The sequence below is a fragment of the Manis pentadactyla genome, chromosome 11 (genome assembly GCF_030020395.1).
Source record: "Manis pentadactyla isolate mManPen7 chromosome 11, mManPen7.hap1, whole genome shotgun sequence".
In the NCBI taxonomy this organism is placed as follows: Eukaryota; Metazoa; Chordata; class Mammalia; order Pholidota; family Manidae; genus Manis; species Manis pentadactyla.
The window spans coordinates 31,386,877-31,399,226 of NC_080029.1; the positions used below are offsets into that span (position 1 = coordinate 31,386,877).

Sequence of the window (12,350 nt, forward strand, 5' to 3'; positions counted from 1 at the left end):
ATGCATTAGCAAGCACCTGGCCCTAACTAGGTGCTGATACTTGCTAAGTATTATTCTAATTTGTTGGCCCCTCATACTTGGCTTCAAGCAGCAGAGGCCTGAGAGGAACAAGTTCCCACCCTTATATTCCATCCCAGAATCTGCACTGCTGTCTCTACAAAAAGCCAGCCACGTGTTCATTTTAGATCTGCCTAATGTCATCAATAAACTGGGGAAGTGAAACCCCATTCTTAGGAGAGGCCTGTCCACCCCTCCTGCCTCCAGCACCAAGCCTGACAAATATAGCAGAAATTACAGCCATCTGATTTAAGGCTACATGTGTACACTTCTCCTGAGCCAAGCCCCAAACCCTAGCTCTGCTGCTGCATCAAAAGACCATCTTTCTTCCAGGCTCCAGGCCCAGAGTAAGCAGCAGTTTGGGAGACAGCCCCCTCTTATTTTTAGCCTTAAAAACCCAAAAGCCAACATACCAGCACTCACCCAAGCGTCTCTCACAAGCTGTTGTTTGATTTGGGTTGAGAAAATGACAGACTGAGTTCTGCACCAAGAACAGAAGAAAAAAGAAGGGAAAAAGGAGTTTTATTTTCCCTCCCTTACCAACCTCCATCCCCCTCAACTCCTCCTCTAGGCCTGGGTGGACCCTGCCTGGGTAATCGTCCCCTGCTATATTTAAAAACCACAGATGTGTTTGGTGAAGACTTAATTTCGGAATTGCAGCCGGCGTCTCCTGAGGACAAGGGGAAAGCCGGTGCTGCGCGTCCGCCTGCCCGCCCTCCCCGCCGGCTGCCCAGAGCTCCGGACTCCGCGGAATCCAGGTCAGGACACGCCGCCGTGTTGGAACTGCCGCTGGCCAGCGGCGCCGGGCGTCAGGCTCCTACGGTTGGGTGGGTGGCCGCAGGCGAGGGGTTCCGTCCGCATTCGGTCCTCGGGGCTCTCTGCGCTCGAGGTGCAGACCCGGATTCCCCACGGCTGTCGCGAAGCTGTCTGAAAAATCCCCCCTGGGCGCGCGGGGACAAAAATGCGCGGCTTGTCATACCGTGCAGCGCGCTCTCTCCCAGCTGATAGGGTGACGTTCGGTTTGGAGGCTTGGAGATTGGCTTTTTGATTTGGCTTCTTGCTGCAGCTTAATGGGCAAAGCTCTCGGCTCGCCCAGAAACCAGCCCCTCCGCGCGTCCCCTCCGCGCGCGGCGAGGCCGAGACGTCTCCCGCGGTGACGGCGTGCGAGGCGGAGAGCCGGCGCGCTCCCAGCTCCAGGAAAGCCCCGGCGACGCGACTGCAAGCCGGGGGCCCTCGGAGCCGCCAGGGCGCGCCGGGCCGCTCGCCTTCCTGCCCCTCCCGGCAGGGATCCCCCTGCTGTCGGCGGCCGGGACTCCGGGCCTCCTCGGGGCTCCGTCCCGAGCCCGCGCCCCGCGTCGGGGTTTCCCGGGGGTCTTCGGGAGGGGGGTGTTCCCTGCTCCTTAACCCCAGGCCAAGCGACCCCTCCCACGCCCCCTGCCCTGGCCCCAGCCCTCGCGCTCCGGACGCGCTGCCCCGCCGCTCCCTGAAAGCCGCGGGTCCCGAGCCACGGCAGGCGGGCGGCGGCGGCAGACTGACATGCCCCGGACGCGGCTGCGGCCGGCGGGCAGCCCGCGGCTGCGATGAGCCGCGGCGGCCGCTGAGGAGCTGGGCGGCTGGGCATCGCGCACCTTCCTCACCCCGGTCACTTGCCCACTCCGCTCAGCGGACCGAGAGGAAACGGTGAGTAATGGGGTGAGCCTCCTGCCCTTCCCCCTCAGCGGGGTCCGAGGCAGGGGGAGGCAGGGTTTGGGGGCCTTGGGACGTCCCCAAGAGGGTTCCTGATTGTGAATAATGGGGTTCATTAAGTTATTTCTCAAGATCATTCATATGAGCTGCTTTCCTGTGGGTTTAGTGCTTGAAGAGGTGGGGGAGGGTGCCCCGGAAAGTGAACGTTTTGTATGCGGTGCTGGGCGGAGGGGTGGGGGTGCATTCTGGCAGAGTGAGTGTCTACGGGCGGGTGCCGGGGGGAGGGGGTGCAGAAAGAGATGCCTGGCTGGTGTGTGCTGTTGGATCGCGCGCTCGCTGGGTTAGCGGCTGGTGCGCACTGTGCTGGATGCATGTGTGCATGTGTGTGCCGCCTATGCCAGGACGTGTGCTCCCGGGACCGTGAGTACCCGCCGGGTTTGGAAGCTAGGAGGGGAGAGCATTACCCACGCGGCGCGCGCACGGGTGCACACACGCACGCGCGCACCCCATCCTCGGGACTCCAATGCCGCTGGTGGGGAACTGCGGCCCCAGCGCACCGGCCCGCGGCGGCCGAGGGGGCGGGGAGGAGGATTTCTCTCGTCCTGCGCTCTACAGACCGCGGTGGTCTGGGCGGTCCCTGGCCAGGTGGAGAGAAGCCAAGTACATAACTCTCCTCCACCCCCGCCCCCAGCACCACACACACGCACAGCCACAGGCCCTCATTCAGACGCTAGGGCTGCTCCTGCAGACTCTGCCTGACCTGCCCCAAGACCCAAGCCATTGGGGGAGATGAAGAAAGCGATTTGCTCCCGGGTGAAAAGGCAGTTTTTTCGTCTTCATTCGTTGTGTTTTATTTTTGACCGTGGAGGGAGTAGGGTGTGTGTGTGTGTGTGTGTGTGTGTGTGTGTGTGTGTGACCGTGGAGGGAGTAGGGTGTGTGTGTGTGTGTGTGTGTGTGTGTGTGTGTGTGTGTGTGAAATAGAACAAACGCCTTTAATGCAGTGCCATAAATTCACCCGCCTGCCGCCCGCCTCTCTGTCTCTCTCTTCTGGTGATGAAAAAAACAAACACTGAACGTTTGGTAGTTCCGTCTCCTGGGCAGAAGAACTGAAACGGGGGCAGTTTATCTAGAAGGCAGGCCACTGCTAGGAGCAGGTCTCTGAGCTCCTGGGTGGTCAGTAAGCACCCTAAGCAGAGGGAGTTGTGGGTAGGAGACAGGAATGCAATCGGCCTACTGGTGGGGCATGAGAGGGAAGCCTTGGGGCCTCTGGGGACCTGGTGACTTGCAGCCGCGTGTGATTAATCTTCCACAGCTGTCGTGCCCCATCCACTTGAGCTGAGCTCTTGTTTATCTCGGTTTTCAAATATAGCTGCTGCGCCATGCTCTTCCTGAAATAGGGGCATCAGTTCACTCTCTATGGGCGCTTAGCCTCCCGCGGGCCCTTTTTGCTACCAGCCTCCCTGGATTTAAGTTTGAGAGGAACCTGCCCCTTCATGCCTTGTACTTCTCCACATGAGGATCGCTAGTGGTCAGAAATCAGAGCTTGGGGTGACTGGGTGTGGGCTAATCACCCCAGCCCCTCGTTGTAATCTACAATTCCCATCTGCGGTCCCCATACAAAGTCTACTCCGTAACCTCCTTTTTCTTTAAATGCAACAGAGATAAAGGATTGAGAAGAAGCAGATGGAACCTATGAACTGAACTTGGTTGAAGTAGTTCTTGAACTTCATGGGGATGGGAAGGCTGTTCACGCTGTTTCCTATACCCGAATGCTTTATTGGTCTTCCAACACCCCTAAATTCCAACCCCATCCTTGTCTAATACATTCATTCCTAGTCACCCTTCAGCTCTTAATACATTGGTTACTTCCTCAAGGAAGCCTTCCATACCTCCCCTGACTAGGCCACATCTCCTTATTTTATACACCTGTAACCTGAACCTGTTATTTTGAAGTAATTAAAGATGCACATTAAATTTATTTATGTGATTGAGTACTGCCAGTCACACCTCTAGACAGTAGGCTGCATGAAGGGAGGAAAGACATCTGGTGTTTATCACACTGTATCCCTAGGGCCCAGCACTGTGCCTGGCATACAGTAGGCAGGCAGTAAATGTTGGGTGACTTGGAGGAATAAGTTACCTCTCCTCTCTGCTCCTGCTTTTCTGATCTCCACTTTGGCATCTCTTGCACTGCCCTCCACAGCTTCCTGGTTAGAGAAGGGAGAATGGGGTTATGTCACTCACCCTGTAAAAGAAAATCCCTTCCCCGGGGCTCCTGCCTGGGCTGGGACTCTGGAGCTCAAGAAGTGTCCTCTTGCCCAGCCCTTCTCTGTCCTGTGCGAGGCAGTCCCTTGTACAGTCTCTGGGCACAGTTGCTTGTATTGTCCATTGGTAGTCACTGTGGGCATTGTTCCCCGGCCCGTATGGAGCAACCATTGCCTACAATGGATTTAGGGGAATGTGTCACACATCTTGACTTATCTCAAGCTACCAAGGCTGGATAAGAGGATAAGATAACTCTCTTTTCACTCAAGCCTGGTTGCTTTGCCTTAAGTTTCAAATATTTGGAGGTTCAGAAATACACTGGACTGAAAAAGAAAAAGCATTCATTTATTCTTTTAGTCATTTATTCAGTCAATACTCAACAGCTACCTGCTCTGCCTAGCATTTGCTAGGTATAGAGGCAAATAAAATGGAATGGCTCCCTTCCTCACGAGTATATGTTCATTTCAGCAAGGATAACTAACTAGGGAACAGGCCATCACCTTTTAATCTGATTCTCTTCAGTGGAAGGTAAATCTCAGATGCAATGGAAGGACACAGAAAGATCACCCCTCTAGAGGGGCTGAAACAGGGCTTCTAGGGACAGCCAATTGCAGAAAGAAAGGATGGGTAGGAGTTGGCTCTGGCGAAAGCAGGGAGGGGAGGAGTTGGGGAGAAAGTGTTCTCATTCTCTCAGTATGCAAAGTCCTAAACTGGATAAGAGCTCTTCCAAATGACTGAAGACAGAGCAACATTCAGGGAAATTAGTTTGGAGAAGTTCTAGGGACCAAATCTTGAAGGGCTTGTACACCATGCATAGGATTTCCACCGTTGCCTGTGGGGACTTAGGAAAGTTTTTGGTACTGAAGCATGTGGTCAGATCTGCACTTTAGATGGTATGCTGAGACTGGAAGTAGGCAGGAAGTTAGGAGGCTGTGTAGAAACCTGAGCGTATTGTACTGGTGGCTTGTGAGGGAGCAGTAGAAAGTTCCCCTTTGCCTTTTAGTGTATAAACCAGAGCTGCCTGGGTGAGGGGCCTCAGCATTAAAAAAAAGCAGCTCCCAGAGGTGTATGACGCACTTCCTAGCCAACTGAGCTGCAAAGCAAGGCAAACCCTGAAGCTTCTGAGATCTTTGGGGGCTGGGGAAGTCTTGTGAAGGAGACTGGAAGAGTAAGAAGGATTTCGATTCATATTTAGATCCATAGACACTGTTGAGCAAGACATCTAGATAGGAAGAATCCCATGTGTATGTATATGTACATTTTTTAATAATATGGATAATGAATAAAGGCTAACTCCAGAATCAAGCGTATGTATATATGGTATACAGAGTCATGTCTACTAAGAAAACAGCTCAGTTTCATTGTGCATCTAATTTGGAATGGACCAAGTGGCATTTCCTGCCTTGGTATTTGGCCTGGCAAGTAGGGCTTCCTGGTGGTGCCCAGGGAACGCTGAGCCACGTGGGGACTGGATCTGGAAATGGGACTGGAAATTGTAACCCTGCCCTGGCTTGCACATGGTAATTTCCAAATCACTTGGGAGGAGAGGGCCTCAAAGTCCTGCACTGCTGTGCTCGTCTTGGAGAATGAAGCCAGACAGTGGGAGCTTAGTCAGCATTGTTCCTTTGCACCCTCTCTGCCTTCTGCACAGCTATCATCCCTCAAGGGCTCCTCATTCCCCAGAGTATAACTTACTCCTGATCTCTCTGTCTTTCTCTCTCCTCACCCTTATTAGATAAGGTGAACCATTAGCTCCTTAGGACTTTCCCCTCTTGGCTTCTGTCACACTGAACCTTCCAGGTCCCACGAACTCTCTGGGTGGTCCCTCTTCCATTTCCTGTCCAAGATTCTCTCCCTCCCGGTTTCCAGCTCTCTGTTGCCCCCGACAGTCTCCCTCAACGTGTGTGCTGTTGGTCGTGTGCGCATAGTTCTGAGTCAGTGACTCTAGATCTCCACATGGCCCAGCTTCTCGTTTCCAGCCACTCGCACAGTATCTCCAATAAAACGTCCCTTCAGCTCCTCAAATTGTATTTTTACTACCTGACATTATCTTTGTCCTTAGGAGCTGCTTCTCCTGGCTTTCCACTACCTATTAATGGCACCAGCCACCAATCTTTGCTAACTCTCCTTGTTCCCTGAGTACCATTAATGTCTAAGTCATTTCCCCTGTTCTCTGCCCCTACCACCACTACCCAAGTGCAGATTTGGTAACCTCTTACATAATAATAGTAACGATGATAATAATAATGGCAGTTAATATTATTATAGCAGCTGATGGGTGTTTACCACCCATCAGCAACTCTGCTGCCAAGTGCTTTACTTTGGTTTTCCCATTCAATCCTTATCATACCTTTATAAAGTAGTTTATTATTCTTATACTATGAAAAATAGCTTTCTAACATCCTCCCATCTTCACATCAGTTTAATGACTGTTACCAGATTGCTTCCTTAAGCTTAACCTTCAGGGCTTGTCATTTTCCTACACATAAAACCGTGAAGGGCCTCCCGTGGTGGGCAGCAATCGAAGACCCGCTGTGGCCCGGTTCCCCACTTCACATATACTCTCACTTGTTACAATGCTCATGCGGGCACCTGAGTGAACTTCTCCTTTCCCCTTCTGTGCCTTTGCTCATGGTTTACCTTCTGCTCAGCGTCCTTCCTGTTCTTCAATGTTCAATTTAAATGCCTCTTCCTAATGGGAAGTCTTCATGGAAAAGCCATCTTTTCCTTTGCATTTTGATATTGGAATCTGTTTTTCATGAGGCCTTTATACTTATTGAAATGCAGATTAAAAAAAATTTTTTTTTTCATGTGGCTTACCTCCCTTCCTTGACTAAGGGCTTTTTCTCTCTCCCATCCCCTGTCACATGATGCCTGAAACACACTGGTGTTCAGTGAAAAATGAAGGAGGGAAAAATGCATAATCTCCCTCACTTCTGAAGCAGGTGAAATGAGATCAAGGAAGGGGGTCCTTACCATTTACCATAAAAGAAGCCAGTGGTAGGATCAAAAATCAGTCCAGGGGCAGGCAGTGTGTTAGAGCAGAAGAGGCACTGAACTGGTGGTAAGAAGGTGATGTTTTAGTTTTTATCACTTCTGACAATCACAAGCAGGACACACTTCTGCTCCCTGGGCTCCACATTCCTTATCCTCCAAAAAGCTTATGTTGGATGTGTGTGTTGACTTTTAAGCTGCCTCCCTGACCTGAAAATTCTGTATGGTTTTAGTCTTGTTCCACACCCTATATAGATTGCCTCTTACTGAGAATATTTTTAGTGCTGACAGCACCTTTTGTTTCAGAACCTTCCAGCTGTAATTTGAAGGCACTAGTGTGTCTGTTATCACATTAGGTCTCTAGAAGTCAACACAGCCAGCCAACTGAACCCTCTGGATGTCTGGCCACCAAGGCACCCTGAGCTGGTTGTGGGATGGCCCTTGGCTGTCACTCCTGTATGCAGTCACCACCCGCTGCAGCGGCTGGGCATTCACAGAATGACTAGGAGGGCTCCAGGCTCCCGAGTGCTCCAGCCAGTCCTGTCTCAACTCCTGAGCCTCTGCCTTTCCTTTTCCTTCCAGGAAGGATTTATTTAGAGCCAGGTTGACTCTGCTGAGAGTCTGGAGCCACTCTACTCAGTGGCATTCCAGACACTCTGCCCACCCCCTACCACTCTACACTGTCCCTGTGAGACTGGGAGAATCCTCTTGAGCCTGTTCCTTCCAGCCCCCGAGAGGCAGCTAATGGGGAGGCACCTTCGAGGGGAGCTGTTGGAGTGAGGAGAGAGCACAGATGCAAAGACAACAGCTGAATCTGCTGGGAGTCCCAGGAGCCTGTGCCCAGCACCCACTGTGAAAGGTCCCAGAGCACCGCTGGAGTTGATTGTCCGGGAGAGCCCCCAGTCAATGTCTCAGAGAGATGACTTTGACTACTTGCGAGAGTCCATTTGTTTTTCATTCAGGCAATGATATGATTTAATTACACATTTCAACATTTACAAATTAAGTAGCATTAAAATAAATTAGGGTCTGGAGAATGAGCTGTGGGAAAGGTGCATAAGGTGGTTAATCGCCAGCTTTCCCTTGATGGTTATGCAACAGGGCAGAGAGGTGTCAGCATTCTCTCTGTGGGTAAGCCCAAAAGATAGAGCCCGGGTGGTTTTCTCTGAGAACTTGGAGGGCCAGGGGCAGTGCTGCCCTGGCTGCCCTGGGCTTCACACTCCCCTGCCCTAGCCCTGGCTTCCTTTCAGTGGCAAGGGAGGTCTTCTCTTGGTTCTTCCTGACGTGACTCTCCTTCAGGCCTGGTGGACGGGAACCTCTGGCAGCCAGAGGACAAAGGTTTGGTTCTGGCCCCATTATTTATTGGCATAGAAACCCTTGGCAATTAACTGAGCTCCCGTTTCTTCATCTGTATGAACATCCTCGCAAGAAGGATGAAATGAGATCATGTGAGCCAGCAGGCCTTTGCAAATTGTTGGCCCATAATGTTCACTTAATATCTGTTGAATGAATGAAATTTTATAAATGTGGGGTTTCCTTACACCCCACACTGTGGAGAAGTGTCGTATCATGAGAGGACCATGGTGGAGAGAAGGGGTTGTATTTAGAAATAGCCTCACAACTGCCATGCAAACACTATGTGGTCCTGCTGGTTTTTTCGAATGAACCAAACAGCCCATTTTCTGAGGTCATCGGCTATAACCATTTACCTCTTACCCCAAGGCCTCCCAGGAAGTCTGCAGTCTCCCCTCCCAGGTACATTTTTCCGAAATCACTTAATCCTGCAGAGTTAGTTATTATCTATCAATAAAGACTGCCACTCACTCTGCTGGGCTCTAGTCAAGGCTCTGAAAATACTGTGATGAACAGAAAGGACATGTTTCTTGCCACCGCGGAGTTTAGAGTCTATGATCTACCAGTGAATAAACAAACAAAAACAATGATGATTTCATCAAGTAATATGAGCTATAAAGAAAATGAGAAGTGATGTGACAGAGTGTGGTGGGAGGGAGAGGGTCGTCTTTAGGTAAGATGAGTGGGGAAAGTCTCTGGAAGGTGGCATCTGAGACCTGAATGAAATAAAAAAGTGATCTGTGGAGATCTTTAGTGCAAGGGTGTTCAAAGTGGAGAGCACAGTAAATACAAAAGTCCTAGGGAAGGTGCATATGTGGTGTGTTCTAGAAACTTCAGGGAACTTCACCTTACCTAGAGTGGAGAGGGGAGGCAGCAAAACAAAGAGGTGAGCATTAAGGGCAGTAAGAGGTTAGAAGTCAGTAAGGGGGTTCTACAGGAAGAGAAGGTTGCAGAAAGTGGCTTGACCTATCTGAATTACCTTTGAAGAAGACATTTTTGGCTCTTCTATGGAGAGTAGACTGGAAAGATGAGGCAAGCTTGGCCGTTATTGCAGTAGTCTAGGCGAGAGATGCAATACTGAATCTCCAGTGGCTAGGACAGAGTGTGACACATATTTGGCACTCAACAAACTTTGAGAACACATCCAGGCAGTGATCTTCAGAGAACCTAAGTTTGTAATGTGCACATAGTAAGTGAATGACAAATACTTTTTTCATGAATCAGTGAGAAGGTCAGGCATTCTTGCAGTCACTGCAAGAGTGACTACAAGATTTGAGCTTATGTCAATATTTTGGATATTTAAAAAATACTTGTTTTGCTACTTAGTATTTCACAGGGGCAATTCATTGCACGAGTTAATTTTCTTCTGTGTGAAACTGCATTCTTGTTTGAAAAAGATACAAGAAATCCAACTCCTCCATTGCTCTGATGCTCAGTCAGTGTTTGTAATTCCCCCAAACCATTACTCACCTTTAGATGCTGACCTTGTGTACTTCTCTATGCACTCCTCCACGGCAAGGACTGACCTGCCTCATCACAGCATCTCCAGAGCTGCTCAGTCTGGACTATTGAACCAATACATAGTTATTACATGGACTAGACCGAGGAACACTCTGGTGCCTTGGTTGAATTCCAGGGCCTTCTTGTCTCTTCCTGGAGAATCCAGAACTCTGGCTGCCTCATCCATCTCACAGTTACAGGACATCCCTAGAGCTAAGAATGTATCTAAGTCCAGTGGTTTCATGTTGATTCCTTAAGCTTCTGTTTCTTTGGGTCTGGAAGTCCTGACTCGGAGAAGCTCTGCAGGGCTGGAAGGGTGAAGATGTGCCTGATGCGGTTAGGTCCTTGCTCTGCATCTTCATTTTTCTCTCACTTATCCTCTGCTTTCAGTTGGTCTCCAACTTGTGTGGATTCTACTTTTGCAAGAGTCCTTAAATCCCCACCTTCCTCCACAGGCCTGCTCTTACTGCCCCTGTTCAGGTCCTGATCCCATCTCACTCAGACCCTAAGAAAGTCTCCCAACTAGTCTTCCTGTCCTGTCTTGTCCTGCTTTTGTCTGCCCATCCAGTTCCCACATGGTTATCCCTGTAGCTCTCCTATCCAAAGGAAAGACCTGATCTTTCCCGCATATGATTTTAAAAACTCCCAGTGCTTCCTTATTGGCTCAGAGACAATACTCCAGTTCCTTGCTTGGGCATACAAGGCCTTTTACAAACCATTCCTTACTTGTCTCTGCAGGTTCTCGCAAGAGCCCTGTCCTTCAACCACATTGATCACTCCTCTTTAACAGACACTCATCGTTCAGGCTGAGATGCTCTTTAGCATGGGGTTTCTGTTACCTTTGAGATGTACTGGCCTCCACCCAGTTACTCCTCTTCATTCTTCACATCCTAGATCTAAGGTGTCTGGTTCGTGAAGCTGGCCTGATCATCTCAGACAGGATTAGACCTTCACTGCATGTGCTTCCAAATCTAGTATTTGTTTTGTTGTAATTATGTGGTTTTTCTGTCACTGTTCTCCAGTGAAGTGTGTGTTCCTCAAGGGGGATTATCTTGTTCATATTACTCAAATTTGAAAAACCTTGCTCACAGCATCCCTGACAGATGGGATGCTCCATTTGAACACTGCCAAGAGTGGGAGAAATCACTGGCTACGATGGCTTCTATTTTTGCATATTTATTCAATGTATCTATTCATTCAATAAATTTATACTGAACACCTGCTATATGCCAGGCACTGATTAGACACCAAGGATACAGAAATATCAAACAAATAAAAACTCCTATTCTCTAGGACTCTTATCCTAATTTTTTTGAGTCTGCAAAAAAGAATGGGTTGGGTACAGATCAGTTTAAACTTCTCACCTTAATTCAATGCCAGTCAGCGTGTGATACATAGACTGGGTTTCATGCAAAGGCATGCATGAGTGAGTGAACAAATGAACACACAAAGAGGCCATGAGGAAAAGAGTGGACAAGTCCACCTTAGCAATCATCAGTGAAAGGGAAAATAATGAGAAAAATGTCTCGCTGAAAATGGATGCTTGGCACCATTTTCCTATAAAAAGAAGGGAACTCTGTATCTTTAATATTTCCTTAGCAAAAGTGTAAACCAAGCAGATAGCAGGTTTAGGGAGGGACAAAGGAAAAATCTACTTATATCGGTAGAGGGTTGATGCTGACTATCCTTGGCAAGGTATGAAAGTAAGTGGGAGTCCAGGAGGGAGGGATATTTGTCCAGTGCAGAGGAAGGCTTTGTGGTACCCATTTGGGAGTCAGCTCATGATATGCTAAGTGTTCTCCTGACCCAAAGAAAGTCCCTAATGGTTGTAATCCTTGACATGAAAATACCAGAGGCATTCTATGTTCCTTGTCTTTTCTCCCAGGATTCTCAACCCTGGCTGTACTTGAAAATCAACTAACGAACTTTTGAAAATCCTAAATATCTAGGTTCTTCTCCTCAAAAGTCCAAAACTTAGGTTTGCAGTGGGACCCAGTGGTCTGTATTTTCCAGAGCTCCAAAGTTATTCTAATGCACAGCCCTCTCTAGTATGTGGTCTTAGTTTCATTATTGCCTCTCTCTTGGGGGATAACTTAAATGCAGATGTAAATCCAGCAATGGGAGAAGCAGAATTTAATTAAGTGGGCAAAGCCCTTCTTCCTATCTCTCTGGCCCATTCTCATTGGTTGTGACCCCCCACCCCCCACCAGATCTGTCAAGGGCTTACAGAGGGCAAAATCCCCTGGCTTCCACAGAGAATCAGAGAATCAACCTTAGAATCATGGAATCAACAAGCTTTTGAATCATAGAATTTCAGAGTTAGAGAAGTTTTCAGAGGTCAGGTCCAACCTCTTAGACCTATCAGTAAAGTTTCAGTGAGTGTGATCACTTGTTCTAAAAATAGTAATAATAATAAAGCCTCCCAATATTGAGTTGAAATCTGTCGGGGAGTTTCCATAAGAGTGTAGAAGATGGACATGCAAGCAGATAAGCCC

General features: G+C 49.1%; 2 protein-coding genes across 9 annotated transcripts in view; one reads left to right on the forward strand and one right to left on the reverse strand.

Moving 5' to 3' along the window:
• Nucleotides 1-297: 297 nt before the first annotated feature.
• LOC130679647 (basic salivary proline-rich protein 3-like) lies at nt 298-3,124 on the reverse strand. The gene is made up of 4 exons (XM_057489024.1): nt 2,978-3,124; nt 2,212-2,380; nt 879-1,715; nt 298-538 (listed from the first exon to the last, which is right to left on the reverse strand). Exons 1-4 carry the CDS (start codon nt 3,122-3,124, stop codon nt 492-494), a joined length of 1,200 nt encoding a protein of 399 aa, XP_057345007.1. The 3' UTR covers nt 298-491.
• SLC8A3 (solute carrier family 8 member A3) overlaps nt 554-12,350 on the forward strand; it is a 140,617-nt gene continuing 128,820 nt past the window's right edge. For 4 of the 8 annotated variants that reach the window (XM_036913340.2, XM_036913346.2, XM_036913343.2 and 1 more), the window contains exon 1: nt 555-1,737. The gene's annotated coding sequence lies outside the window, so the exon portion shown is untranslated. Of the gene's footprint in view, nt 1,738-2,454; nt 2,557-12,350 lie in introns of those variants that run through there. The other 4 variants (XM_036913345.2, XM_036913348.2, XM_036913341.2 and 1 more) reach the window with 3 other exon arrangements.

Excerpts from the sequence above, each read along its gene's own strand:
- LOC130679647 (XM_057489024.1), bottom strand. The coding sequence starts at position 3,124 with ATGGCGCAGCAGCTATATTTGAAAACCGAGATAAACAAGAGCTCAGCT. Across the intron at positions 2,381-2,977 it reads TTCCCTCTCATGCCCCACCA|GGACCGCCCAGACCACCGCG; the intron begins GTAGGCCGATTG and ends CCACCTGGCCAG. Across the intron at positions 1,716-2,211 it reads TGCACCCGTGCGCGCGCCGC|CGGAGTGGGCAAGTGACCGG; the intron begins GTGGGTAATGCT and ends CGGTCCGCTGAG.